The sequence below is a fragment of the Eubalaena glacialis genome, chromosome 16, assembly GCF_028564815.1.
Source record: "Eubalaena glacialis isolate mEubGla1 chromosome 16, mEubGla1.1.hap2.+ XY, whole genome shotgun sequence".
Lineage (NCBI taxonomy): Eukaryota > Metazoa > Chordata > Mammalia > Artiodactyla > Balaenidae > Eubalaena > Eubalaena glacialis.
Genome location: NC_083731.1, coordinates 69,572,300 through 69,600,256, shown reverse-complemented (window position 1 = coordinate 69,600,256; position 27,957 = coordinate 69,572,300). Strand labels below are relative to the sequence as shown.

Here is a 27,957-nt window from a genome sequence, read left to right as displayed (position 1 = left end):
CCTCCACCAGAATGTAAGCTACTGGAGGGCAGGAAACTTACTTTAGTCACCACTGTTACCCCAGTGCTACCAGAACAAAAACACTGCCAGTCATGTAGTAGACGCTCAATAAATATTGGTTTAATTGAATAACAGACTACAAGCAATGTGGCAATAAGCAACACAGCCAGCAACATATCTTGGTATCTCCTGAATTATCTGTTGCCCCAAAGATCAAGAAATGGAGATGATCTCTCATCACCAGGGTCTGGACTTCATTTCCAATCATTGCTCTCTCCTCTGTGTCAGTCTGCATGTCAGAGAAACTCATGCTCCTTAATGAGTGTCCAACCTGGCTTGTCATCCTTTCTCTGCCACTGCCCAGCTGTGACCTTAGATATGGCTTTGAATTTCTGTGGGCCTATTTCAGCTCTAAAATGTTCTTATTCTATAACCTGGCAAAGCCAGCAGCTGCTGGCTATTTGTGTGAAGCAAGAACACCTTTCTAGAAGGAAGTAGAACAAGCACCTGCTTCTGAAAATTACTTTTTATAAGGAAGTCTGGTTTTGCTCAGTGCAGTTGATTCCATATCTGGGAGGCTCATAAATAACGTCATTCTCTTTGAATTATTAACTTTAAACTGTTTATAAAAACACAGGTATCACTACTGCTTACCATTTGTTTGAGGTTGTGTGTTTTTCATATGATTTCATATCTGTAATCATCTCTCACACACAAAACCAGATACGATGTGCAGAAAACTGAGAATAAAACGTGACTGACATAGCTTCATTCTCTTGGAAATAGTAAGATTATCATGGGCTATGGACTCAGAACTAAAATTGACACTAGTGAAAGAAAAGATCTAGTAAAAGAAAGTCAATCAAAAGCAACATGAATGAAGATATTCATTGCTGTATATTTTATAATTGTGAAAAACTGAAAAGTTTCGTCAATAGGAGTCTGGCTAAGAACTTATGGTACATTTGTACCATAAAAAGTGGTAAAATAGTTAAGGTAAAGAATATACACCCTCAATGGGACTTCCCTGGTGGCGCAGTGGTTAAGAATCCGCCTGCCAATGCAGGGGACACAGGTTAGAGCCCTGGGCCAGGAAGATCCCACATGCCGCGGAGCAACTAGGCCCGTGAGCCACAACTACTGAGCCTGCGCTCTAGAGCCCGCGAGCCACAACTACTGAGCCCGTGTGCTGCAATTACTGAAGCCTGCGTGCCTACAGCCCATGCTCAGCAACAAGAGAAGCCACCTCCCGCGCACCGCAACGAAGAGTAGCCTCCGCTTGCTGCAAATAGAGAAAGCCCTCACGCAGCAACGAAGACCCAACACAGCCATAAATAAATAAACAAACAAACAAACAAACAAACAAACAAACAAATAAATAAATAAAAATTAAAAAAAAAAGAATATATACCCTCAAGACATGTTGCTGAGAGAAAAAGAAGGTATGTTTAGGGTATGTTTAGTATGATCTCGTGTGTATATAAAAAAGAAAATAAGACATATCTTCTGATCTGACATATGTATGTTAATTCATAGAAAAAGGTCTGGATGGAATAAAATGGTTGACGGTGTTATTTCTGGGAAAGAAGTAGGATTGGTGGAGGCTTGGTGCAGTGACACTGCTTCACTTTTTACTCCAGGCTTCTGTGTTTTTGGCATTTTATAAAACCATAGTCATGAGTGGGTTTTTTGGTAATTATAACACTCGAAATTACTGGAGAGGAAAAGATGTGTGACAAAGAGAAATTGGGGCACAAAGTGAGATTTGAGGTCGGGAGAAGGAAGATGAAACACTTCAGGTAGTGAGTGCTGGCCGTTATCACCAAATCCTGTGATATTTTGTGACTGGTGATTTGGAGCTTGTGCCGTGTTCTCAGGATGATATGTATATATAGATGTCCAACATCACTCCAAAAACTATGACCTACAATGGAGGACCCACAAATCAAGAAAACCCAGTTTCCACATTACCTTCTTTTGGTCTATTTGCAAGCATTGGGTGAGAATTTTGTATCTTTAGGAAACATTGATTCACTTCCATCCCTGGATGAGTAAGTCTGCTACCATAATAGAGCAGTTGTATCGACCACAGAAGTCTTTCCTCTACCCGTGACTTTATTTCTAAATCACTCTGCTGAGTGATTTATTCACTCAGTCTGTAACTTTCACTGAGCCCCCATCTGCCACTCTTGGACAAGGCCCCTGGTTTCCTGGAGCTTCTAGTCAGGGGGGTAGACAGAGATGACCGTAAGTATCAGGAAGTGGGAACTACTGTGATGAAAATTAAGCAAAGTGATGTGAGAAGGCGTAACCAGGGAACTACGTTAAGAGAGGTAGTTAGGAAAGACTTCTTTGAGGAAGTCATTCATAAACCCAGGCACGCATAACACAGGAAGGAGCCAGATGTGTGATCATTTGAGGGAAGAGTGGTCCAAGCAGAGAGATTACAACGGGGCCCAGAGAGTGGGCAAGAGCGTGTGGGACCCAAGAATTTGCTGCGTGGTTGGGACTTCCGGAGGTTGGACAGGAGAGAGAGGTCTGCAGGACAGGATCATGTCATGCCTGGAGGACAAGGTAAGGATTTTGGATTTTATTCCAGATTTGATGGGAAGCTATGGGGGCGGGAGTCGATTAGGGGAACGGTTTAGGTTTATAAAAGATGTCTCTGAATAACTTGATTATAAATAGGTGAGAGTGGAAGCACGGAGACCATTGGGAAGATGGCAGGAGGTCCAGTGGGAGAAGATGCTGACTTACACTAGGGTGGTGGCTGTAGATATAAGCTTGCTGGTAGGTTAAAGATGGAGAGCCTGGGAAGGTAGGGTCAGTACTGACTCCTACATTTGGGGCTTCAGCAACTAGGGGGTTGCTGAGATGGGGAAAACCAGGCAGGAGCAGATTTGGGGGGAAAAAATCAGTGTCTATTTTGGATATATCAGGTTGTGATGCCCCCTGGACAAACGTCAAATAAGCAGTAAGATATGCTAGCCCAGAGTTCAGGGGAGGTCAGGAATAGAGATCCATGTGGGAGCCGCCTATACATAATGATGGTGTTTAAAGCCCTGGAACTTTATGAGGACCAAAGTCTCAGGCTCACTGCAGTGTGCCCATGGATTTCACCCTTCCTTTAGGGTCAGTGCCCAAGTAGACACCTCCATCTCTAAACCTTCCCCCTGCCAACCTTGCTTTGGCTGTTGAAGGCTGTTTGGAGCTTTACAACGTGAAGGACAGTGGGAGAACATTAGGAAGACACATGTGCTGGGCCTGTAATTAGTGACAAGAGCGCTTCTCATTTGTGTGGCTCCAACATTGTAATCACTACCTAATTTACTAAAGCTACAAATGGAGCTGAAAAGTGAGCGGACCATTTTAAAGACAGAGTCTAGGTTTGTAGTGTGGTCTTTAGATATTATAAGCTAATCATAAATTCGTATTGCTGTTATAATCTAAGTAAGTATTACAAACTCATGTAAAGTTATACAAAAGAAAGTTTTCAGTGCTATTGGTGGTTCTCAGTTTCACATGCCACTTGCCTACTTTGTTGAAATACAAACACAAACTAAATAAAAATAAGAAACTATGAAAATGTGTCTTTACTTCCAGATGGCATTCCCATTTTGAGTTTATTTAATTTTATTGGAATACTGCATGTATGTATTACATTTTTACCTGTTTTTTTATGAGCAGTATCCTTATACGACTTTATCCTGGTATAAAAATAATATTTTTATGCTTTGAAATCCCTTTCCTATCCCAATGTCATATCCCTTACATTTGCTTCTAGTTTTACGGCCGATTCATTTATTAATTTTTTCCTTTTAAATCCAAGCGGAATTTACTGTGTTGTATAGGGTGAAGTACAAACTTTATTTCTTGTTTCTTTGCTTCCTTAAAAGAATTTGGAGTTAAAAATATGATCGAGCCCTTGTTTATCGTGAATGATTCTTGCTCATTGCAGGTAAGCTCCCCAGCCCTCTAGCTGACCAGGTGGTGAGTTCAAGGTCCTAATCCAACAGCACAAGGGAATTCACACCAGCCCTGAGCCTCGAAGATGGTGTCACAGTCTGCAGGCCGGCAGGACTCTCCTGTGGACCCCTGGGAAGGAATCAGCAATGACCCTGGCGACATTGATGGTTCGCCCAGCCTCCTGGACACGGACCACCCCTCTTGCGCATCAGACATCAGGTTTACGAGGCACAGAGCTGCCTGGATTAACCCCCAGTGTGTGCAGCAACAGGTGCAGGACTCGCCCCCCCAGGTGCCAGCAGTGGGGAACAGAGAGAGCCGTGCTGCCCGGGACGCTGCCTCTCCCTTGGGCCCTTCACCGTTACCTCTTGGGGACTCCGTGGCGGAGACATCATTGTCGAAGGGCACTGTGGACTCCATGGGCAGCTCCTCTGCCCGGGGCTCAGCTGAAAAAGGCAGTGACTCCTCTCTTACCTCAAAGGAAGAACGGGCAGTGCTCCCAGGACGCTGTCCTTGGACGCCTCTGTTCACAAGCTCCAAGACTGATTTGGCTGCTCGCCCGTGTCGTGAGGCTGACAATGCTTTTTTCAAGCCTTCCCAGCTGACAGCTTCCACTGATGCAGGTAACTCTGGTGGGGACTGCCCTCCTTCCTGTCTGTTCTCACACCAGCTCTGCCCGGGGCTGAGGCCGGGTGTTCCTCGCCAGGGAAAAGCTCCTGGGTTTCCACTTTGCCCACGATCCAGGGCAAGGGCTCAGTTCATGCTGTCTTTGGCCCAGGGCAATGGGTCACGATGGGCGGAGTCAAGGATTCCCCTCCTCCTTAGACTGCAGGGAAATGTCATCTTAGCTCAACTTAGTTGATGATCAGTGTCACCTGCCTTCTTGGAGCAGGTGTGTGCCCTGCAGGAGAGCACCAGCAGGGCTGTGCATTCAGTGTGGGGATGGAAGGTGGTCCAGACAGAGTGGGCTCCAGTTCACACCAGTGCTGAGGTAGGAGAGGAACTCGCCTCCCCTGTTAGATTTACCTGGACAGGGTGTGGCTAGAAAAAAAAGTAAGACTTAAAAATAGTAACCACAGTTCCTCCAAACTGGACAAAACCTTTTTCTGTTAAAACCAGGGCCCCCCTTGCTATGAGGTCACACACATATTCCTAAAATACTGAAATTCCTAAAATGAGATAATCCATGCCAAACACCACTCAAGAGTCAGTAAATTAGCAATTCTTGTTAGCATTGGTGGCATGCTTAGTTTATTTTTAAATATTCATTATGCTATATTCACACTTTGCATTAACGTGTATTTCTGTTGGAATCCTAGTTCAAATAGTCAATGAAGTTTTTTCTTTCAAAACAGTTTTAAAAGCTGCCTGCCTTTGTGTATATGTGTGTGTGTGTGTATTTATTTCTCACTAGCAGGAACCAGTCCTCCCCCTTTCCTAAAATACGGGGTTTATTTGTTCTATTGAAACTTTTGAAAAGTCAAAGATGGTGACAATCTTTAACATATTATTAATAGTTTAAGAAGAGCAGATTTTGGACAGTGTTTCAGTGGGCTAACTTCGAGTTAAGAACCAAATTTGAGCAAAATGGCACAGTCTGATTATAGGCCTTTTTTCTCTTTTCGCTCACCTGGCCGGATAGTTCTCAGGAAAAGAGTGACTTGTAAATTCACTGGTTGAAAAGTGAGAGATTAGTTTCCTACTAGGTTGTCTCAGGGGAGAGTGAGGAGAAAACAGAGAAAATTGAAAGCCCTCTCTCCCACAGGCCACCACCACGACAACTTATAAAGTGACGGAAGATGACCTGTAGGGCCTAGTGTACCCCTGCCCCAAATCATTTTTCGTATTCCTCTACAGGAAGTGGTTCTGCAATTTCAAATTATCCTTTCTCCAAGAAAGAAAACAGGCACCCCAGCCGCTTTGTCCAAAAACAGTGACTCCCAGCAATCTCTCTAAGTACCTTTAAAAACCACTCTGTCTTTTGAGAGTATCTCTTAAACTTGGTAAGGGGATTCATTCCATGGGCTTAAGAAAAAGAAGTCCCGAGTGAGATGGTTCTTTCTTTCCTTGATATGGGGGCAGCAGTGGGGAGAGCAGGCATTTGCCACAAGGCCTGGGATTTTCCTGGATCTGCTGCCTCTCAAATGGCAGCAGCAGGGTTTTCCTTTCTTAGATTATTTGGGAGGGAAAGACACCTGAGCCTGTCATCATTTCCTGGGGCTGTAAGAAACAATTCCTTTTGTCTGCATATGATCTACACATTTACAAAGTGGTTGCACATTCCCTATCTCCTTCAGTTTCCTAATAAGGTAAGCATCCCAATAATGATAATTATCCCAATTCCAAGGATGAGGAAATTTTACTGCAGAGGCACAGCTGGTGAACGGAGGGCTGGAACTAGAATCCACTGTCTGATTTTTCTCTGTGGTTTTTCCTCTATCCTCAGGGTCCCCAAACTATGACCTGTAGCCAAACCCCGCCAGACTCCTGATTTTACAAATACAGTTGTGTTTGTTTTGTCTATAGCTGCTTTCTCAGGACAGTGGCAGAACTGAGTAGTAATTGCAACGGATGCTGTGTGGCCCTCAGATCCTACAACATTTACTACCTAGTCCTTTTCAGAAAAAGTTTGCCCACCCCAGATGGCTTCTGAAGCTAAGAGGTCCAAAGTTTTCCATGCAACAGTGGAGTTCTTGAAGACGAGACAGAGGGGTTGGAGGGATCCTGCTTGCCTCTCTGTTTGCCACCCCGAGAGTTTTAAAGCCTTCAAAACATCTGTAGCATTTTGTTCTGATTCACCAGGTTGGGACAACAGCGCTTATGGCTCTCACAGAAATGTTTTGCCGTACAAGCTGCAATAAGATGTCCCATGACAGGCCTCATTTTTGTCTTGGTGGTGTTCATTGCCAGTAATGGAGTGGCTTAATAAGGTTGCAGAATGGATGAGTCAGCCGAATATATCCTCTGCAGCTTCTTCTTGTTTTTGACTGGAGGAAGAACGTTTTAGAGAAGCAGTGCTGACCTTTTTCAGATAGATTTTGTTTCTGTAAACAGGAAGTTTTAGGTCAAATGCAGTGAGTTGGAGGAATGATCCCACAGTTCTTAAGGCCCTGCTTCTAGACTGTTCCTTCTCACTCTCCATCTCCTGTAGGTAGATTCCATGATCCTCTTCTCTTTCTACCCTCTTTCCTCATTGGTCTCCTCCATTCCCATGGCTCTCTGGGAATCCTTCTCTGAGGATTCCTCCCAAGTTACTCCGGAAGCTTCTTGCAGAAATGATGACCCTCTGCCATCTGCAAGGTCTACCATCAGAAGGGTCTTTCTTCTTCTGTCGTCCTAATTTATTCTAGAATTGTGATGATTTTTATTTTTTATATTTATTTATTTTCTTATTTATTTGGCTGTGTCGGGTCTTAGTTGCGGCATGCAGGATCTTTCCTTGCAGTGCACAGGCTCTTTGTTGCAGCGTGAGGGCTTCTCTCTAGTTGTGGCATGTGGGTTTTCTCTCTCTAGTTGTGGCGCAAGGCACACGGGCTCCAGAGCGTGTGGGCTCCGTAGTTTGCGGCATGCGGGCTCTCTCATTGAAGTGCACGAGGTCAGTAGTTGTGGTACCTGGGCTTAGTTGCCCCGCGGCATGTGGGATCTTAGTTCCCCGACCAGGGATCGAACCTGCGTCCCCTGCATTGCAAGGCGGATTCTTTACCACTGGACCACCAGGGAAGACCCTGTGCTGATTTTTAAAACAGCATTTAAAAGCCACTCCCTAGAATTGTTCTTAGATAATCTTTGACCTTCTTTTTCTCTATTTTTAATAACTTGCTGTATTGGCAGGTGCTATTCAAGTCGGCGGAAGAACCATTTCTTCAAATTCCTTCTCACCAGAGGCATTTGTGCTCCCTGTGGATGTAGAAAAGGTGAACATAGCTTCTTTTTTCTTTTTAAAACCACCAAGAGGGTTAATCCCTTAGAATGTGCTGTTCTGATTTCAATCTGGAAACTTCACTGGATGAGGCATGGCAAATAAGTTTCATTTCAGCATTTGATTGGTAGTGTGTGCACTGAGCTGGGAAGTTTTCCATGATTGACGAATGATGTCTCCCACTGAGGCACCACCAGTCTAGGGTTTCATATCACAAGAAATTCAACTTGGGTCATCTTTTGGTTGCAGTGGGCTAAATCTTCTGTCTCCGGAAGATGTGGGCTGTACTTGATGTAATGACCTATGATAACGCAGTTAAATAAACATTTATATGTCTACGCATTAACTCCACTTAAATACAACTTCTTGATTTTTCAATCTAATACACCCTCAGTGGAAAAAAAAGTTGATTATGCTTGTGAGAATTTTAACTGATCATCTTTTCTTCTGCAGGAAAATGCTCACTTTTACATTGCAGATATGATTATATCAGTCATGGAGAATATGAAGTGTAGTATTCTGAGTCAACAGCACACAGAGACCTGGAATACAGGAGAGGCCAGCGGGTCGCTTGGGAACGAGCAGGCAGACTCGGAAGTGACGTTTTATAGCCACATAAAGCAGGAATCTGGCTCTTCCACTTCGTCCGACAGTGGCTCTGAAGGCAAGTGGGGTAAATACGCGAAAGCTTCCGCTGTATTTGCCACGTGCATCCCCTCTGTCAAACCCTCTGTCTAAAGCTTCTGGAGTAACCTGTACAATGCCCACCATTTCTGCCGCTTGGCTTGGAATTGGTCACTGTGCTCCGTTCAGTTATGAAATCGATGTGCTTTTTTCTTGGGCGCCATCCTGCTTTCCCTCTTCCTCTGTCTTGTCACTCAGCATCCCTCTTCTTACACAGGCTTCCTTCCCCCCTGTAGTCCTCTTTCATTCATTCCGATAACAAGGATCCCATGATGCGCTGGGTGCTGGGAATCCGCAGGCAACAAGATGTGCTCCTTCCCCCAGGGAGCTGTCGCGCTGAAACAGAGGCTGAGGAAGGGATGCGTGATCACTGGGCTAACAGAAGCAAGGGCCCAGTGTGGCGAGTCACGGGCTCAGGGCATCTCTCTTTATTCTGGGATCCAGGGAGCCTTCCTGGACCGGAGGGGACCTAAGCTGAGAACTGAAGTTAGGACTTAACCATTTTCTTCCCATTTCCTAAGTCTGAGTCCTGCTTCAGTCCTAGATTCCTTCTCTATATTTACTTCCTGGGAGATTTCATCCACTGCAATGCTTTTCCATTATTCCTTCTCTCTTGATATCTCCCCAGTTTCTTTCCAGTCTTTCACCTCTCTTCTGAGGGCTTGCTTCACAAGCCTGGGAGCTGTTGAACGTGTTTACCTGGTGGGCAGGTAACTAACTTAACTTGTCTAAACTAGTCATCTATCACTCCCTTACAACCCCCCTCCTTTCAAAAAAAAGATGAAAACCAAAGCCTACTTTTCCGTGGGACTGCCTTTACTTAGCATCTTAATCAGGAACCTTCCAGTGATGAGGGAAGCACCGGCTCCATGTGTAGCACAACGCCTGGCACAAAACAGGTGCACAATCAATAGATGTCGAATATACTACCTTGCTCAAATTTACAGGGATTTTTTAAAAAAAGGATACAAAGCATCCTCATCGAACCCAGTGGTGGCCAGTACAGAACTGACCAGTAGAGAGGCAGCTCTGGCATCCGTCTTTTCTGGGGTTTTGTGGCTTCTCATTACTTCTCTTCGTGCAGTTGTTTCATTCTCCTTTTCCTGCGGCCAGACTTCTACCCTCCCCCTAGCATCTGGTTTCAGCTCGGCAGTCCCCCTGATGGCTCAGTCAGGGTCTCACAGCTCAACCTAGTCTTGCAGGACCCCAAGTCCACATTCCCAGGGAAGAGCACCTGGCTGGGCCTGCTTTGACTGGGTGTCCACAACTGGTCAGCCAGCGGTGGCCAGGGGAGCCGGGGAATGTGATATGGACCATTGTCCCCCTTGAGGCCACCCGTGGGGAGAAAAGAAGGGATTCATATTCCTGTACACGGGGCTCTACCTGTGACTCTTCTTCCTCGTGCCCATGCTCCGTCCTGTTTCTACAAGGGAAAAAAATCAGTCCTGACTTAACAGTAATACAACATCCTGCCACCTGTGTCCCAGTCCCACCTTTTACCTGGACCATCACAGCAGCCTTCTGGCCAGTCATTCTGTAACAGCTGCATCTAGGTCCTCCGTGTATGTTTGCTGCCTTTGATTTTCTCTCTTTACTTTCAGCCTCTTTCCCCTCATGGATCCTACACACATCTGTTCTCCTAGAACACAGCTTCTAATCCTCCAAAATGGCCTGCTGTGTTTGTTCCACATTTTACCCTGGGATTTCAGCCTTTGGGGTGCACCTGCTCCCCGCCTCTCCAGCAGGCATCTCCTGCCATTTGCTTCCCTGTGCTGTACCATGGGCTCCAGTTTTACTAGCCTGTTCTACTCGCTGGCAGACATTTTTCATAAGCTCCTGCCTGCCTCCCTCCCTTTGCTTCCCTGGGCTCCCCTGGATTGCCGGTTCCCCAGGAACAGCACACTAGTTCCTTCCTCCTTCCCATTCTTTAAAAGCAATCTCCCACCACCAGCTCTGTGAAATGCACCCTGATTTGTATCACAGGGCAGGGGTACCATTCATGGGAAATGAATCATAAGCTGTGCTCCAGGATGCTCTGTGATTATCTATGTGCATGGCTCCCCCGGCCTCTGAACCTATGAAGGCCCATGACACGCACCTTGCTTTCTTGTGGTTAAGTGTGTCGGTGTCTCAGCCCCCTCATGAGATCTTAAGCTCTTTGAGAGATGAGAATTTGTCTTATTTATGTTTGCATTCAATATAGTGCCTGGCCTGAAATATTTTATAAATATTTGTTGAATGGTTGACTGGAAGCTTATGCTTAGCTGAAATTTTTTAAAAATATGAATATGTTAAATGAAATTTAAAAATATTTCTAGCACCCAGATAAAAATATCACTCTTGTGACATTTATGGTCATAGAGGTTACTCCATGAGGTAAGGCAGGCATTCAACAAATTGCAGGTTGATCAAGAGAGTATTAAAAAACAAACAAACAAAAAAACTAGACAATATCAGCATGCACCTCACATAGGGTGAGCGATGCTTCCTGGAACTTTATCAGTTAAGTATATTTTTGTGCCTGTGCTAGGTTGCTATGTAAATTGTATGTTACTGCTGATTGTGATCGAAAGAGTGTGAGAAACACAGAGGTGGGTGAAATTGCCCCCATTTAACCCATGAGGAAACCAAGCTGAGAAGTTGATTGTCCCCCAGCTAGAATGGTTTTTCAATGATCACATTTTTCAGTGAGGGTATTTCTTGAGGTAATAACATGATTTGCAAAATCATTTCCCAATTATTTGACATTTAGGTAGCTTTCAATATTTTAACACTTTAAACGGACTGCAGATAGCTCCTTTGTGATCAAAACCTTCCTCTTTCACTTTTTTTTCTCTGTTTAATGACATTCTTAGGATAATTCCCCAAACTGGTATTAGGGATAGAAAAGCATAAACATATTTGTATTAGTTTCCTGGGGCTCCTGTAGCAAAATATGACAAACTGGGTGACGTAAGGCAACAGAAATTTATCCTCTCACAGTCGTGGAGGCCAGAGATCAGCCATGAAGTTGTTGGAAAGGTTGGTTCCTTCCGGAGGCTCTGGTCCACGCCTGTCTCCTGGCTTCTGGCAGTTGCTGGGGATCCTTGATGTTCCTTGATGTGTAGACGCATCCCTCCAGACTCCGCCTCCGTCTTCACAGGATGTTCTTTCTCCGAATATCTGTGTCTGTGTCCAAATCTCCCTCTTTTTATGACACCAGTCGTATTGGATCTAGGGCTCGCCCTGATCCAGTACGACCTCAGCTTAACTTGATTACAATGCAATGACCCTATTTCCAAATCAGGTCACATTCACAGGTTCTAGGTAGACATGATTTTGGGGGACATGTTCAACCCAGTACAATGTTTGTTACCTATACTCTTTGCCTCACTGTGGAAAAAAAAGTGTTTTTCCCCCTCTTTCATTTTGTGAAACTTTGTATTATGGAAATTTTCAAACTTACATAAAAGCAGGCAGAATACTCCTATGGACCCCAAGAGACTCTGTAGTCTGTTTCACTTAATCATGTGAATATAAGAACAACACAAAAAGAGCTCCCTGTACTTTTTAATTCTTACAGCTGAATTTTAAAATTTTTTAAAAATCAACTAGCCCTTTCATTCCCCAATTTCCATTTAGCTGGGTGTTGCAGGTTGGGCAGTCCTTTTTCTTCTTGTTGGTGAAAACTCCTTCCTTTCTTCTTCTAGGTTGTGCTGTGTTACAGGTCAGCCCAGTGGTGGAAACACCTACTTACTGTGATGTGATGAAAGAGGACTGCAAATGTGACTTGGATGAATTCGTTGTCATAGGTAAGATTTGGAAACTCATGATCTGTGACTAGGTACCCTCCTCCCCACATACATACTGACACTCATCACACACAGTACTGCATTGTGTGGCATTCAGAGAAGCTCCTCCCAAGATCAGACAATGTCCCTGATATAAAAAATAAGATGTCTCGATATTAATCTCTCATCTCATTTGTAGATTTGAATGCAAAAGCAGGTGCTCGTTATGATCTGATATCTGTTTGGCGCCTCAATTATATTTTGATGAAATTTCAGATGGGCATGTTTTGAAATCCCATCTTTGGTCATTAGCTGTAGTCTCATAGTAGAAACGCAAAAGAATGTGAAGTATGGAGATGCTGAATAATTGGTCCTTTCTGAGATGCAGGCAGCTATTTCTGTGTTCTCATAAACTTGACTACGATTAAGTGAAACAGATTAAAAGACCTCACTACCCTTTCTTTGATTTTCCCACAGAACTTGGAGATTTCAGCAATGCCACAGAGACCTGTGGATGTTCCTGCAGCTCCTCTAAGAGGTATCATCTGCACACAGGCCCCCGGGCCATCACCTCTGAGGCACTGTGGACCCCAGGCCTCTGACATCTTGGGCCAAATTCAGCCAGTTCCAATAACAAGGATTACTGCTTAGAAATGAAACAATCACTACTAAAGTTCCTACAGTGTTTTTAGAGTGTTTAAAAGACTTTTGTACACATTCTTATTAATCCTCATGGGTGGGATGGGGGGGTTTTCTTAAACCCCATTTTATGGATGCCGAAACTGAGGTTCGGACGAGATGTGCCTCAGGACGCCGTGCTGTTAAATAGCAGAGGTAGGACTTGAACTCAGGTCTTCTGACTCTACATCTGGTGCTCTTTTCACCACCCCTCCCCACCTTGGTACCCTCAACAAATACAAGCTGCCCTGTTGAGCGTGGAGGAATTGAGTCGAGTAAGATAACCGGCGGTGGGCGGTTGACGCACGGTCTGCTGTACGACACCTCCTCTGGTTTTTGGAGAGGGAAGGATAGTTGAAAACCTGAAGCACAAGACCCTTAACACACTTCTCATGAATATAGTGTTCCATTTCTGCATCTCTTACATTTTAGTGTCATTTATGAGCCAAACTTCAATTCGGCTGAGCTAATAGCCAAAGAGTTATACCACCTATTCAAGAAGTGCTGGATGTCAGAAGTTAATTATCAGCTGGCAGGCTCCCTGAATGCAGCTGGCTCCATAGTAAGTATCAACAGAAGTTGACCTTGAATCAAAAGTTCCTAAATTCTCATTTTGCCTGCTGTTCACATCAGATGTTTCTGTCTTTCTTTGTTGCTGGGTGCTGATGAATCTGATGTTTATTGAGCGCTTGTGATGCACCAGGGCCTGTGCTCAGCAATTCATGTTTTAATCCTCACAAGTCTCCTATTAGGTAGATGCTATTGTTATTTTAATTTTCAAGTGTTAGTTCCAGACCCTCAGTGGGGCTGGTCAGCGGTAGATCGGCGGGAGCCAAGCCCCAGGCTGCCTCGTTTGAAAGCCCAGGCTGGTTCCCTTCCACACTGCCCGCCGAGCAGGCCACCCACCGGGGCAGAGGACTGTGTGGCAGAGGCTAAAGTCGGGGTGGGAGGAAAGCACTCTGGAAGTGCAGGGAAGGCAGTGTTCCATTTCATCAGGCGAACTTGGGAAGGCTGATAGGCGATCTCAGAATTCAAGGTAAGCGTCAGGCCAGGCAGAACTGTAGCAGGTAGGGGCACGTGAAGGGCACTCTTGGCAACGGGCAGCTGGAGCAAAAGTCAGGGGTGTGTTTCCCTTTTTTGGCCATGCCGCAGGGCATGCGAGATCTTAGTTCCCCGACCAGGGATCAAACCTGCGCCCCTTGCAGTGGAAGCTCAGAGTCTTAACCACTGGACCGCCAGGGAAGTCCCCGTGGTGTGTGTGTTTTTTTTTTCCTCTTAATATTTTTTAAAATTAATTAATTTATTTATCTTTGGCTGCATTGGGTCTTCGTTTCTTCCGGCGGGCTTTTCTCTAGTTGCGGCGAGCGGGGGCTACTCTTTGTTGCGGTGCGCGGGCTTCTCACTGTGGTGGCTTCTCGTTGCGGAGCACGGGCTCTAGGCGCGTGGGCTTCAGTAGTTGTGGCTCGCGGGCTCTAGAGCGCAGGCTCAGTAGTTGTGGCGCACGGGCTTAGTTGCTCTGCGGCATGTGGGATCTTCCCGGACCAGGCATTGAACCCGTTTCCCCTGCATTGGCAGGCAGATTCTTAACCACTACGCCACCAGGGAAGTCCACATGGTGTGTTTCTTGAGCAGAGTGATTCGGTGTGGTTGGAAAACGTGTGTTTGTGTGTAGCTGGGTGTGTTTTGGGGACAGTTAATCTTAATCTTCCTTGGAAATTAAGCTCAAAAGCGACCAAACTATGGAGGGCATAGATGCTAAGTTCAGGAGTTTGGATTTTAGATGCTAAGAGGAAAGTATAATGGTTGGGAGAGGGGCCTCTGCACCTGTATAAGCCGGGAAGTGTCTGCAGAGAGCTGCTTCTGGAAAAGTCTGACTACAACAGGGGACTCTGATCCGCAGCATTTGTCAGCCTATTGACTAAGGAGGGTAAGGTTCTGCTGTGCACGAAAGCATTCCAGGTCACACTGACCTACTTACAGCAATTCGAAGTCTGGAAACAAAAGAGCTAACTGAAAATACCAAGCAAAGTGATCTCAGCTGCGTGGTGTCTTAAGCAATTCTCCTGCAGAGGGTTTTAGACCAGGGCTGTCTGCCCAGGTCCTTTAGTTCAGATGAAAGCAGTTTTCATTTCTCAAGGTAAATTTGAATGTTGGGAACACATCTGAATGTTCTTTTATTTCAGTTCCTGAAATATGCTTGCTGCTCCTAAATCCTCTTCTGGGTTATTTATGCAGGTTGTAAATGAAGAATGTGTCCAGAAAGACTTTGAATCCAGCACGGATGTAGTACAGGAAATTAAATTGAAGTCGAGGATCAGAGAGACTGGAGACTGGGCGCCCCCTAGGTTTCAAATCATATTTAATGTTCATCCACCACTCAAGTAAGTCTGGGTTGCTGCTTGGACCCTCCAGTCACGTTAAAACAAGTGGTGATGGGTCCCACCTGACTCGTTCTGAAAATAGGTGAAGGCAAAAAATAATACACCAAGGGACAAAGAAAAATTTGTTTTAGGAAGAGTAAAGTTGGGCATATTTTTTCTGAGTTAGCTTTCTTGGCACCCTGTTTGTCATGGGCTTTTGGGTTCTGTAAGTTTTGACAACTTGAGAATTTAACTATGTGTCCTTAATTATGAACATTACGTAACAATTGAAAAGTAAATAGGCTCATATTAAGTGGCTAATAGTGAGCCTTAAAAATTACATACGATAATTTTAAGACTAGACCACTCTATTTTCCAGTGCAATGTGAAGTAAAAATCAATGAATTACTTTTTTTTAAAGGAAAATTTAATCTTGAAAAGCGTACCTATAGTTAAGAAACATAACAGAATGCAAATAAAAATATCTTTGTTCTCTATGAAGTAACAAAATCCTAAAAGACAAAAAAACTAAGATGGTGCAAAAAAAAGGAAATAAATACATTGTATATAAATATATATAATAATTAAAGTAGTGTTTATTCTGAGAGTAGATGACACTGTAGACAAAGGGACATTGTAACGAAATACAGTTTTTTTCATTCCTCTTGGGTGGTATTTAATACAGTGTACAAACTGCAGCGTTATGAAGGAACTGGTAAGGGTCATTGCCTTCCCTGTGGAGGTGCCTTATAGACTGACTGTTTATTTTTTTCTTTCGAGAGAATGCCAGGAAGTTCTCTGGGGCTGCTTGGGCAGAAGAGCCCCCTCTCCAAGCCTTGTTGAGGGGTCATTTCCCTTGGTGTGGGATGTCTTTCCTCTGGGATTTCCCTGGGTCCTCTCAAAGGCACATAAGTAGGGGTCCACATATTTTTACCGTGGCCACTTTTGCTGACCCTAAACTGTATTAAAATTTTACAACTTTCTCCATATTTCCAAATCCCATGTGGAACTGTGACACTAACAGTTCAATAGCAAACACTTCAGTAGACTATCTTTCACCAAAAATGTTTGATAGCATTGTCCTATATTACCTCTTATTCATCTAAATGTCTTTGGATCCATCTGTAAACTGCCCAAGTACATCATCTCTTGGTGTCTCGTCCCCCTGAACTCTCTCCCATGTATTACGTGCCTCTAGTTCTCCGTGGAGAGAGAATTCTGTGTATGCCCAGTGAGAAGTCTCTAAAGACCCCTTGGTGGAATAGTTACTTGTGATACTGACTTCTGCTTTGGTGGCAGCAGGGGCTTTTAAAAGACCTAGAGATTTCAACTAGAAAACTCTATTGAATAATTCTATTTCTTTCCCAAATGAAAAATGATAAAATTAAGCCCCCATGCCAAGAAAAGTATGATGATGTCAATTTCTCTTCCAATCAGTGAAAAATGCCCCCTTGGCCTTTTCTGAAATGTAACTCTTATCATTTTCTGCCCTCAGGAGGGATCTCATGGTAGCAGCCCAAAATTTTTTCTGTGCTGGCTGTGGAACTCCAATAGAACTTAGTAAGTATGGATAATGGGTTGCCTGCTTATTAGGTGATAACAGTTTTTTCTTAAAACATAAGTATGGGTATATTTTTCTCTCAAATGCATACAAGCAATAATTACACAGCAACAAATCTTTTGTTCAACAATGATTTGAGTCATAAGCATGTGAATGAAATTTACACAATTTCATATCCATACCCTTGCATTTTTAAATACTGTAAGTTAAAAAGCACCCCCAAATAACCAATTCTTATATTTCCTGTTTATCCCTCTATACATCCAAAGTTGGGCGGTGCATTGTTTTTGTCAGAGATGCCTTTGATGAGAAGTTATAGGCGCTTCATGATGCTGCCCTCTCTTTCGTGAAGAGGCCACCATGACCTACAAGGCTCTGTGACTGCCCATTACCTCTCCGACTCTTATCTCCTAGCTTTCTCCCCATCGGGCATTGAGCTCCAGCCACAGGGCCTCCCTGTTGGTCCTTGAAGGCGGCAGGCTCGCTCCTGACTCAGGGATTTGCATTTGTGCTTTTTCTCCCTGGAATGCCCTCCCTACAACGTCCCCCTGACTGGTTCCCTTCCTTCCTTCCCCTCTTCATTCACAGATCTTCCCTGGCTACCCTATCGAAACTGTCCACCTCACCACCCTCCTGGCCACAAACACACACATATACACTTTATATTCCTCTTCCTTTCTATTTTTATTCAACCACTTATCTCCCTAAAATATTCTTTCCTATTTTACCGATTTTTCTTACTATTGTCTGTCTCCCTCAGAAGACTCTAAGTTCCATGAAGACAGATACGTGGTCTGTTTTATCCATTGCTTTATCTGTTGCTCCTACAAGTGTTCCTGGCACACAGTTGGGACTCAAAATATATTTGTTGAATGATTGAATGGCTTACACAGGAGCTAGCCAGACTCCTCTGAGAGGGTTTGAGGGAGTGGCCCCAAGGCCTAGAAAATTAGATTTCACCCCGTCAGAAAGGCGAGTTGCTCACTTGAGAGTGGGAATCACTTGTTTTGTTGTGAAGGCATCCATAGGTCTAACCTGAGAAGGCTGGGAAGAGGAGCTTTGTGGGAAAGGGTTCCTTTGATAGGCAGTCTTGGAAGGAAAAAGACTTTGAGCATCTCCACCTCAAGAAATAAAAATAGAAAGCAGAAATCTATCTGAACTTCCTTCTGCCATGTTGAATGATAATGCCTGCCATGCATCACAGTTGTAACTAGTTTTCTTTGAATGACCCTCTTCCCCGCTCGTCTAGTGGGGACCATGTCTCTTTGGTTAACCACTGTATCCTGGTGCCTCAGTAAATACTGAATGCATGACTCAGAAACTGTGAATGCATGACTATGATTCCACCAACTTTTAAAGTACTTCCCAGAGTTTGTTCACATGTGGAGACGTAGGCCTGCTGGTCCTTCCCTCATGGAGCTTGCTGACAGGAGGTCATCAGCCAAGTAAATAACAGGGTGATGCCTGCGACGAAAGAGAAAGGCAAGAGTGCTATGGGATTTACAGCCAGGGAACTTAATCTGGGCTCAGGGGGCTGGGAGTGAAAGGTTTCATAAGGAAGTGATTGTCCCCAAAGGAGAGAGAGAGAGAGAGAGTGTGTGTGTGTGTGTGTGTGTGTGTGTGTGTGTGTACAGGTTGGGGGGGGTCACCATATGTAAAGGGCCCAAGGCTACTGCAAAGAAGTCCTGTATGACTGAAGAGTAAGAACAAGAGCAGACAACATGCTCCAGAGGTAGGCAGAGCACAGAGGGCCGGAGCGTTAGCAACCGTGGAAATCATTTTGGACTTTTCCCGTGAACTTCCTATAGTTCTTAGGATAATTTTAACTTTTCATTTCGAGATATTTTTAGACCTACAGAGGAGTTCCAAAAATAGTACAAGCACATCCCATATACCCTTCACCCACCCTTCACCTTGTAATAATCATAGTATAATTATTAAAACTGATACATTAGCATTGATACAATCCTAGTAACTAACCTACAGGGTTTATTTGGGTTTCACTAATGACCGCTATCCGTTCCAGGGTCCAATCCAGAATTCCACATTGAATTTAGTTGTCGTGTCTTCTTACTCTCCTCCAGTCTCACACAAACGGAATCATTTGAAACGTTAAGCAGCAGAAAGGATGGTATTTTACCATTTAGAAGGTCCTAAAAACAAGGACGATGAACAGTTATCCCACCAAAGAAAATTAATAACGATTCTCTAATATTGTCTAATACTAGTCCAGATTCATTCGTGGTCCTCAGGCTGATGTTTATAGCTAATTTGTCCACCCAGTTTCCAACCAAGTTTCATACATTGCATTTCGTCATTATTTCTCTTTAGTCAGCTTTATTCTAGAACTGCACTGTCCAGTGTGGTAGCCACTAGCACCTGTGGCTACTGAAAATTAAAATTAATTAAAATGAAAAATCCAGTTCCTCAAGCACACGGGTCACATTTCAAGTGCCCAGCAGCCACCTCTGGCCAGTAGTGACTGTATCGGACAGCACAGATCAAGAACCTTTCTGTCCCCACAGAAAGCTCTGTTGGACAGCGCTGTTCTAGAATTTTTCCCTCTTATTTTTTTTCTATGACACTGACTTTTCCTGAGATGAGAACAGCTGTGGTTCAGAGCAGAGTTTCTCAACCTCAGTGCTGTTGACTTTGTTATGTGTGGGGGATGGGGTGGGAGAGACTATGCTGTGCATTGTTGGGAGGGGCATGGGGGAGACTACCTCGTGAGTTGTAGGAAGTTGGGTGGCATCACTAGATGCCTCTAGCAGCTCCCCAGTTGTGACAACCAAAATTGTCTCTAGACATTTCCAAATGTCCCTTAGGGGGGAAAATCACTCCTGGTCGAGAACCGCCCAGGTTTAGGGTGCTTTGTTTTGTTCTGTTTTAATTCAAGGACTGAGGAAACCAAAAGAGATGGACGTAATTCATTCTGTATTGATAGTATAATGCTTAGTATGTATTCAATGAAATTTGGTGAATGAGTGGCGGGATGTTGAAACGTTAGGATTTTAGATGTTAGGGAAAGATGCATTCTAACAGGAAAATGCATTGGCCCCTTCTGTCCGCCTCTGTCTTCACATCTTGCTAAGTTCGATCAGAAAAATAGAGTTCAGGGGCCAGGATATCCGTGTTTTTCCCGTTTAATATAAAACGTGTTGAGGCCCTATCATACGCAAAATAATACTCATTATTCTTCATATCAGAGATCTTAATCCAAGGTGGGAAATAGACACAGTACAATAGACTTTTCAAAGTTTCAAATTTGAGAGCTCAAACATAAATCATTAAGCACTTGGTAAGTTCTTCATAAATAATTTGTCAACCCTAGAGAAGTGTCATATGTTAATTTAGAGTTTGACAATAGCGTATGTACCTATGTACTTACTGTTGACCCTCATCATTCACGAATTCCGTATTTGCAAATTTGCCTACTCCCTAAAATTTACTTGTGACTCCAAAATCAGTACTCACGGTGTTTTCACAGGCATTCACAGGTATGTGCATAGCACCGAAAAATTTATCGCCTGAAATGTGAGTTGCCCGATGCACTTGCTCCCAGCTGAAATTGAACAAGGCAGCTCTGCCTTCTGGTTTCAGCTCTCATGCTGTAAACAAGTCCTTTTCACAGTTTATTTAGTGCCATGTGTTTTTACATTTTTGCATTTTTGGGTGGTTTCAGCTGTTTAAAATGGCCCCCAAGCATAGTGCTGAAATGCCGTCCGGTGTTCCTAAGCACAGGAGGGCTGTGATGTGCCTTAAGAGAAAATCAGCTTCCTTCATGAATGATAAATGTCATCTTTGGCTCATCTTAGACCCTAGGCGTGAGGGAGGAGCACATAGGAGGCTTAACTGAACTGCCGTTTTCTTTCTTAAGCCGGGTGGTGGGCACCCAGGTATTGGTTGCATTAATTTCTATACCTTCTGTTTGTCAATATGTTTTATTAACAATATTTCCAAAAGTAATGCATGTTCATTTTAGCAAATTAAAAAGTGCAAAGAGCAAAACTCCTTTCTTTCCCCCACCCTCTAGAAGTATTCAGTGCTGGCTTTTTGGTGGGCACTTTTTTGGACTGTGTGTGGTTATTTTTAAAAACAAAATACAGATCACATTATACACACCTATACCTGGACGTCCACTGCCCACACTCTTCCCTGTATTTCATAGGCCCTCGGGCATCTCACTGTTGAGTGTGCCATGCTTATTCAACCAGTTGCTTCTTAATGGATATTTAGATCGCCCCCCCATCTATTATAAATGTGCTGTAATGAACACTTTTCTCTGTTGCCACACGTGCAAGTTAGCATTTCTGTCTAATGCTGCAGAATTAAGATTACTGCCTCACGTTTAAGAATTGAACTGTATCACGGAAATGTCCTAAAAGGTAGCTCTCCTGTCAGCCCGGAGAGTGAGTGCCCACCACTCTACACTTCACCAGCTCTGGATCTCTTAAATGTGTGACAGTCTGAGGCAAAGCCAAGTATTTCACTCATTTTATATGCATGTCTTTGTTACTGAGACTGAGTGTTTTTTACATCTTTACTGGTTGTGTTTCCTCTTCCTATGTATTCCCAGCCTTTGTGCATGTTTTTATTTTTTTCCTCACTGATTTGTTCAGGAACTCTTCGGGGTGCTACTTCCTAACAGTCTACGTAGAGTGCGTTATCATTTCCAAAGCATCTTTCATATGTGTGATATCACGGAATCCAGTTCTGAGTTGTTTTTGTGGCTTCAGGACAGTTAGCCTGAAGAGATTCGGGCTTGTAAGAGTCTTCCTGCCAGTAAGGGGTTGAGTCTGGACTCCCACCAAATCCCCAGACCCTGAATCACATATTCTTTTGGCCACACGTCAGTTTAAAAGGCCCATCTTCCAAATCCAAGAGTGTTTTGGGAGGGTTCTATTTCCCAACATCTGTTACACGAAAGCAAAGCTCATGAATGGCCATGACTCAAGGCCTCCGGTGTCTGCCAGAGCTTCCCCAGCACGGCTTCAGCGTCGTGAAAACAGCGATCTGAGTCTTGCCCTTGGGTGGGAATTGGAGGTGGGGACAGGCAAGGGTGGGTTTCCAGTGTCAGGTGATCAGCGCTTATCCTCCTGTGTGTCCCGCAGAGTTTGTGAAGCGGCTCCGGTACTGCGAATACCTGGGCAAGTATTTCTGTGACTGCTGCCACTCGTATGCGGAGTCGTGCATCCCTGCCCGGATCCTCAGGATGTGGGACTTCAGGAGGTACTATGTCAGCAATTTCTCCAAATGGCTGCTGGACAGCATATGGCACCAGCCCATCTTCAATTTGCTGCACATTGGCCACGGCCTGTATACGAAGGCCAAGCAGCTGGACAGAGTGAGGGTGAGTAGCTGCCTTTCTGGGGAAGGGAGTCCAGCGACTGAAAGGATCCTGTGGCCATAAATGGACATCTCCCCCAGCTCAGGGCATCCAGACAGACCCTCTAAGGGGCGGATTTACCATCCAGCGGATGGAGCTTATGCTTCAGAGACCCTCGCCTGCTTGGGCTCTTTCCGTGGTCCCAAACCGAATTTCACATTTATGCATAGTTTTCATTTATACCTAGCTTTTGAATTTTATTATCATTTGAATAAAAATTGTATGTGTTTAAGGTGTACAACATGACGATTTGGTATACGTATACATGGTGAAATGATTGCTAGTCGAGCTAATTAACCTATCCATGCCCCCACACAGTTACCTGTGGGTGTGTGTGGTAAGAACACCTGAAATTTACTCTCTCAGTAGATTTCCAGTATTTAATATAGTCTCGTGAACTGTAGTCATCATACTGTACATGAGGTCTCTAGACTTTTCCTACATAACTGCAACTCTGTACCCTGGACCAGTATGTCCCCATTTCCCTCACTTCTTCCCCCTCAGGAACCATCCTTCTAGTCTCTGCTTTTATGTACTTGACTTTTTTAGATTCCACATATAAGTGAGATCATGCAGTCTTCGTCTTTCTGTGTCTGGCTTATCTCACTTAGCGTAATGTCCTCCAGGTTCATCCATGGTGTCTCAAATCGCAGGACCTCCTCCTTTTGTATATAGTTCGGTGTTTTTCTTAAAGAAGGCCCCCAACATTATATAAGCTTCAGGTTCCCCAAGACCTGGGTCCCTCCTGGACCCTCTGTAGGTCTCTGGACTCAGTAATGAACCCCTGCTATAATGACTGTGTATTTCAAAGGCTTATTTTCTAGAGTTGTAGCATTTCAAGGTTAGAAATGACATTTAATTTTGACTTATACATTTCCAGTGTTATTTTTTTTTAACATCTTTATTGGAGTATCATTGCTTTACAATGGTGTGTTAGTTTCTGCTGTATCACAAAGTGAATCAGCTATACGTATACATCTATCCTCCAGTGTTCTTTTATCACATTTACTTTTCCCCCTGTTTGGTTCCTCACATCAGGAAATCCAGGAGCAGCTATTTCATATCGGGAAGCTGTTGAAGACCTGCAGGTTTGCTGAAAGGTGCTACTGTTGGCTGAGACTGGCGGGCAGGCCTGTGAATGGGAGGTCTGATAACCCCACACACTTGCTGATGATTTGTGCCTCCAGGCCCAGCTCCTCCAGTACATAGCAGTCACCTTGTGACTCTCCTTGGGGATGCGGACCCCCTCTTGAATGTTGCTAAGCCTTCTAACTCACTAACAGGGAATTTAACATGTTAAGAAGAATGGACCAGTATAAGGAAACAACTCTAGCCAGTGGGCTATTATTATTCTTATCATTATTTTAAATTGTGATAAAATACACATAACATAAAATGTACCATCCTAACCCTTTGTAAGTGTCCAGTTAAGGGGTTTAGTACGTTCACATCGCTGGCCAACCATCACCACCATCCATCCACGGTACTCTTTTCATCTTGTAAAACTGAAACTCTGTACCCATTCAACACCATCTCCCCAGCCTCCATTCCCCCAGCCCGTGGGAACCACCGTTCTCTTTTCTGTCTCTATGATTTTGACTATTCCAAGTACCTCATATGAGTGGAATCAAACAGTATTTGTCGTTTTGTGACTGGATTATTTCATGTAGTATCATGTCTTTAAGCGTCACCCCACGCTGTGGCCTGTGTCAGGATTTCCTTCCTTTGTAAGGCTGAATGACATTGCATTGTATGTATATTCCACCTTTTGTGGATCCATCCATCCTTCTTGGGTTGCTTTCTTTTGCTTATTGTGACTAGGTTGCTATGCTGATAGAGAGGCATGTCAACTTTTATTGGCTGTGTAATAGTCTGTACTATGATGTGGTATTAAGTATTGTCCTATTACTGAACGCCTCATACATTTTAAATATCTTTTGTTATTAAAAAAAAAAAGCACTAAGCTTTAGCTGAATCTCTGACCACATCCATAGGTATGGCCTGAGGATGAACTTCTGAAGGCCATGGCCATAAAGGCACAGGCATGAATTCATTTAGCAGAGATATTTTTAAGTGGAGGAAGAGTAGGTTACTCAAGGAGTTAAGATTATTTGTTCTAATAGTTGGGATCATAGGTTTTAAAAAATTGTTGTTCTGTTTTAAAGCTGCTTTCCGTTTCTGATCTTTATTTGATGATGCTGCATTGCTTTTGAATTACATTTCTCCTGGAGGAACTTGTTTTCTGTAGTGGTTTGGCCTTGAGCTCCACCTCATGGCATTGGGGTGAAAGGTTCATTTCTTTTCAGGGCCTCAATTTTCTCTGTAACATGTAACAACATTCACAATCTTACCATCTACGAAAATTTCTTGAATATTCACTCTGTGCTTCAGGTAAACAAGCAACAGTACACATGTTAAGGGAGAGTCTGGGGAGAAAGTCGGCACAGAGACATCTTTGCCAGAGTGTGTGTCGGTCACTGTGCACGTGCCCTGAGAGTGCTGGGGGCGGGCAGCATGTAGTTCATATGGGACAAGGTGGGGAAGCGAGCAGACAAGGCTTTCTGGAGACAAAGCCTGAGCTCGAAGAGCAATTCAGAGCGAAGATGAGGGGTCAGGGATCCTTTGGCCGAGGAGGTAGTGTGAGCGAGGACCCTGGGCTGGGCAGAGAATTAAACATGGTCTGGCATCCCTAGAATGTCAAGTCCAGTGTAGGCGGTGGCTGGCTTGGGAATGCAGTGCATGGTGATGCTGCTAACTGAGTTAGGGAATTCCAGAGGAGATCAGGAGGGCTCGGAGAAGATTATGTTCAGTTTTGAATGCCCTTGGGACATCCAAGTGCCTGCAGTTTGATGCCTGAATCTTAATCTCAGTGCTGGACCAGTGGTTTGGGAGTCATAGTAACTCTCCTGAGGCATCACTCAGTGATGCTGATGGACTTGAGATTTAGTGGAAATGAATCAAGTGGTAATTTTTATCTCAGTACACGTTTTCAGGACTGGAAAAACAAATTTTCAGTTTTCTTTTGCTCAGCATGCACATGGGGAGGCTGCCAGAGACACTTTTCTTGTTCAGCTTTTTGAAATTCGGCGTTTATGGAATTTTAACTTCCTGGCTTCCGAGCAGATTTGCAAAATGTAAAGTGGGGCGTAATGTTAACTTGTTCCTGGGGCTATTTTTTTAAAAGTTGAGTTCAAAATATTCAGTGTGAGTGCCAGGAAAAAACACCCCCCTGTTTCTGCCCTGGCCTGTGTCGGGGGTGGGGGGTTTGATTTCCCCTTGGTTTCCTTTCCGGCAGCACATTAAAGGAGTTTGAACAGGTGCCAGGACACTTGACTGATGAGCTTCACCTGTTCTCCCTGGAGGACCTGGTCCGGGTCAAGAAAGGGCTGCTGGCGCCCTTGCTCAAGGACATTCTGAAAGTTTCCCTCGCGCACGTGGCCAGCTGTGAGGTGAGGTTTGTCTGCCCTGGTGGGTGCATCCCTGAACTGTCCCTTCTGTGGCCAGGCCTGGGCAGGGTGTTCTGCACTTGCCTCGTTTAACCCTCACAAACTCTGAGGAAAGTGCCAGCAACATTATTTGCAGATAAGAAAAATGAGGTTCAGAGCTGTTAAGTACCAGACCAAGAGCATCCTACTGGGATGCAAGCCTGGGCCAAGCGACTTGTAGTCTGGGCGCCCAGTGCTGCATGGGACCTCCCTCGACTCCCATCTGCCCTGACGTGCCAAATGCAGCTGTGTAGACTCAGGATCCAGTGGATCAGGAGCTCTGTGTCTTCACAGACTGACGAATGGCAGGGGAGCTATCAGAAACAAAATGAGATCCTTTAAGAACACATATTTAAAATCATGATCTTTCTCTGGTGCCTCAAACTGCCCTGATGTGCAATTTCTCCAGACAAAACAAATGCACATTTATTGTTCTGATTCTTCCATTGTGGCAGGATATAGCATCCCGTTCCTTCTAGAGGCTAGAATCATAGACATTTAAAAATTGGTGTTTACAGAACTCTGTATGTCATTAGAACTCTTGTATAGTTAAGAGTAGTTTACAGTCTTGGCTTATAGAATACCAAACTGAAATCTTTACATCATCTGCCGTAGACAAGATTTTTAATTGTTACGTATATCTATGACATTCAGTGGCCTTGTGCAAATATGATATGTTGCTTAGGCATATCTTTTGTCCCATGCAGAATGTTTCATTTGACTTCTATGAAAATTGCAATTCACGAATTTATATAAACGTTTTAAATGCAGAAACTTGTTACTTCCACAGTCAATCTGGGGGATGCTAGGATAAAAGATTTCAATACCTGGGGAAAAAACTGGTGTTTATAAAGTTCTGTGAAAGTGGTAACTCAGCTTCTGCGTCAGGAAAAACATTGCCAATGAGGACTCTCACTTTTTGACTCCTATTCTTACAGCTGTGTCAGGGAAAGGGCTTCATTTGTGAATTTTGCCGGAGTACAGCTGTCATCTTCCCATTTCAGACCGCAACGTGTAGAAGATGTTCAGGTATCATAATGCGATAATACCTTAAGCTTTATAGTAGCTTAATAACTTAAGCGCAAAGTTAAGTTTGATGACTTAAGCACAAACTTAACTTAAGCTTAAAAACAGCTTAATAACCAAAGCACTGTGTTATTTCTTTAAAGTATAATAATGCTGGTGTGTGCTTCTATGTTGAATTGGAGCCAATAAAGGTTTGGGTGCATAGGGAGGAGTATTTGAGTGGGGCAGAGATAACGGATGATGTCTTATGGAACAGGGTTTGGAGAGAGGAGGTGTTCCCTGTTTGGCCTGTCCCCCCAATTCTTCCACATCAGGGCAAGTTACAGCTGCCCCTGTTTTGTAATCGAATCACAGTCAATCCCAAGTTCACCAGGGCACTTCTCAGGTTCAACACCTGCGAGAGTATGAAGGCAGCAGGGTTGGGCAGAGGGAGAAGTTGAACTGTGGTGGGGTTGCCATGAAGACTCAGTGCATCTCAGGGGAGCTGGGATGGTTTTGCGGCATTTTCCCAAACTGAAGACAGAGAGCCAGCCAGGCCTTTAAACCTCATATTGACCAGTCACTAGATGCGGGCTGGGGCCAGCAAGGGGGCATGACCTTGATCAAGCCAGCTCTCTTTAGTCAGGGCCATTTCCAGAGAAGGGATGCCTCCTCCTGAGCCATCAGCCACTGACACTCTTAGCACCCTGGGGGGTGGTCTTTGGACGGATCTGGGAGACACTGCAGCATCCACTACATCAAGCTCTCTGAGCCTCATGTTCTACTGGCCCTCATGACCTACTGGGGACTTTATTAGTCCCTCTGAGTTTCAATCTGCCTGATTTCTCTTTGGAAGACTCTGGTTTCTGGGTTCAGATCCCCTCTCTCCCCGGGATGGGGATGAGCGTCTGTACATATTTGAGAAAACCAGCTACCTGTTTGCTGACGGTTGTCCTCCTTGCTTGCAGCATGCAGGGCTTGCTTTCACAAGCAGTGCTTCCGGCCCTCCGAGTGCCCCCGGTGTGCGAGGATCACAGCAAGGAGAAGACTTTTGGAAAGTTTGCCCTCTGTGGCGACGTCATGCCCTTGACTATCGTGAGAAAGACTGTGAAACACTTATGATCACGTCTCCTATTGATAAGA

At 44.3% G+C, this 27,957-nt stretch overlaps 1 protein-coding gene across 2 annotated transcripts; it reads left to right on the top strand.

Moving 5' to 3' along the window:
• Window positions 1–157: 157 nt before the first annotated feature.
• Window positions 158–27,957, top strand: RUBCNL (rubicon like autophagy enhancer). Of its 2 annotated transcripts, none has more exons than XM_061170851.1 (14): window positions 158–315; window positions 4,315–4,589; window positions 7,798–7,880; window positions 8,339–8,549; window positions 12,259–12,360; window positions 12,817–12,877; window positions 13,450–13,579; window positions 15,253–15,398; window positions 16,873–16,937; window positions 22,050–22,288; window positions 23,363–23,424; window positions 25,620–25,773; window positions 26,748–26,838; window positions 27,783–27,957. In XM_061170851.1, exons 1-14 carry the CDS (start codon window positions 221–223, stop codon window positions 27,902–27,904), a joined length of 1,836 nt encoding a protein of 611 aa, XP_061026834.1. In that variant the 5' UTR covers window positions 158–220; the 3' UTR covers window positions 27,905–27,957. The 2 variants fall into 2 exon arrangements, with proteins under 2 accessions (XP_061026834.1, XP_061026833.1); XM_061170850.1 differs by lacking the exon at window positions 158–315 and adding an exon at window positions 2,375–2,574 and having other exon boundaries at window positions 3,959–4,589.

What these genes read in the sequence shown, in the direction of transcription:
- RUBCNL (XM_061170850.1), top strand. Translation starts at nt 4,052, where the DNA reads ATGGTGTCACAGTCTGCAGGCCGGCAGGACTCTCCTGTGGACCCCTGG. An exon ending in GGATGAATTCGTTGTCATAG is followed by an intron (nt 12,361 to 12,816) that starts GTAAGATTTGGA and finishes ATTTTCCCACAG; the next exon opens with AACTTGGAGATTTCAGCAAT. An exon ending in TGGAACTCCAATAGAACTTA is followed by an intron (nt 16,938 to 22,049) that starts GTAAGTATGGAT and finishes TGTGTCCCGCAG; the next exon opens with AGTTTGTGAAGCGGCTCCGG.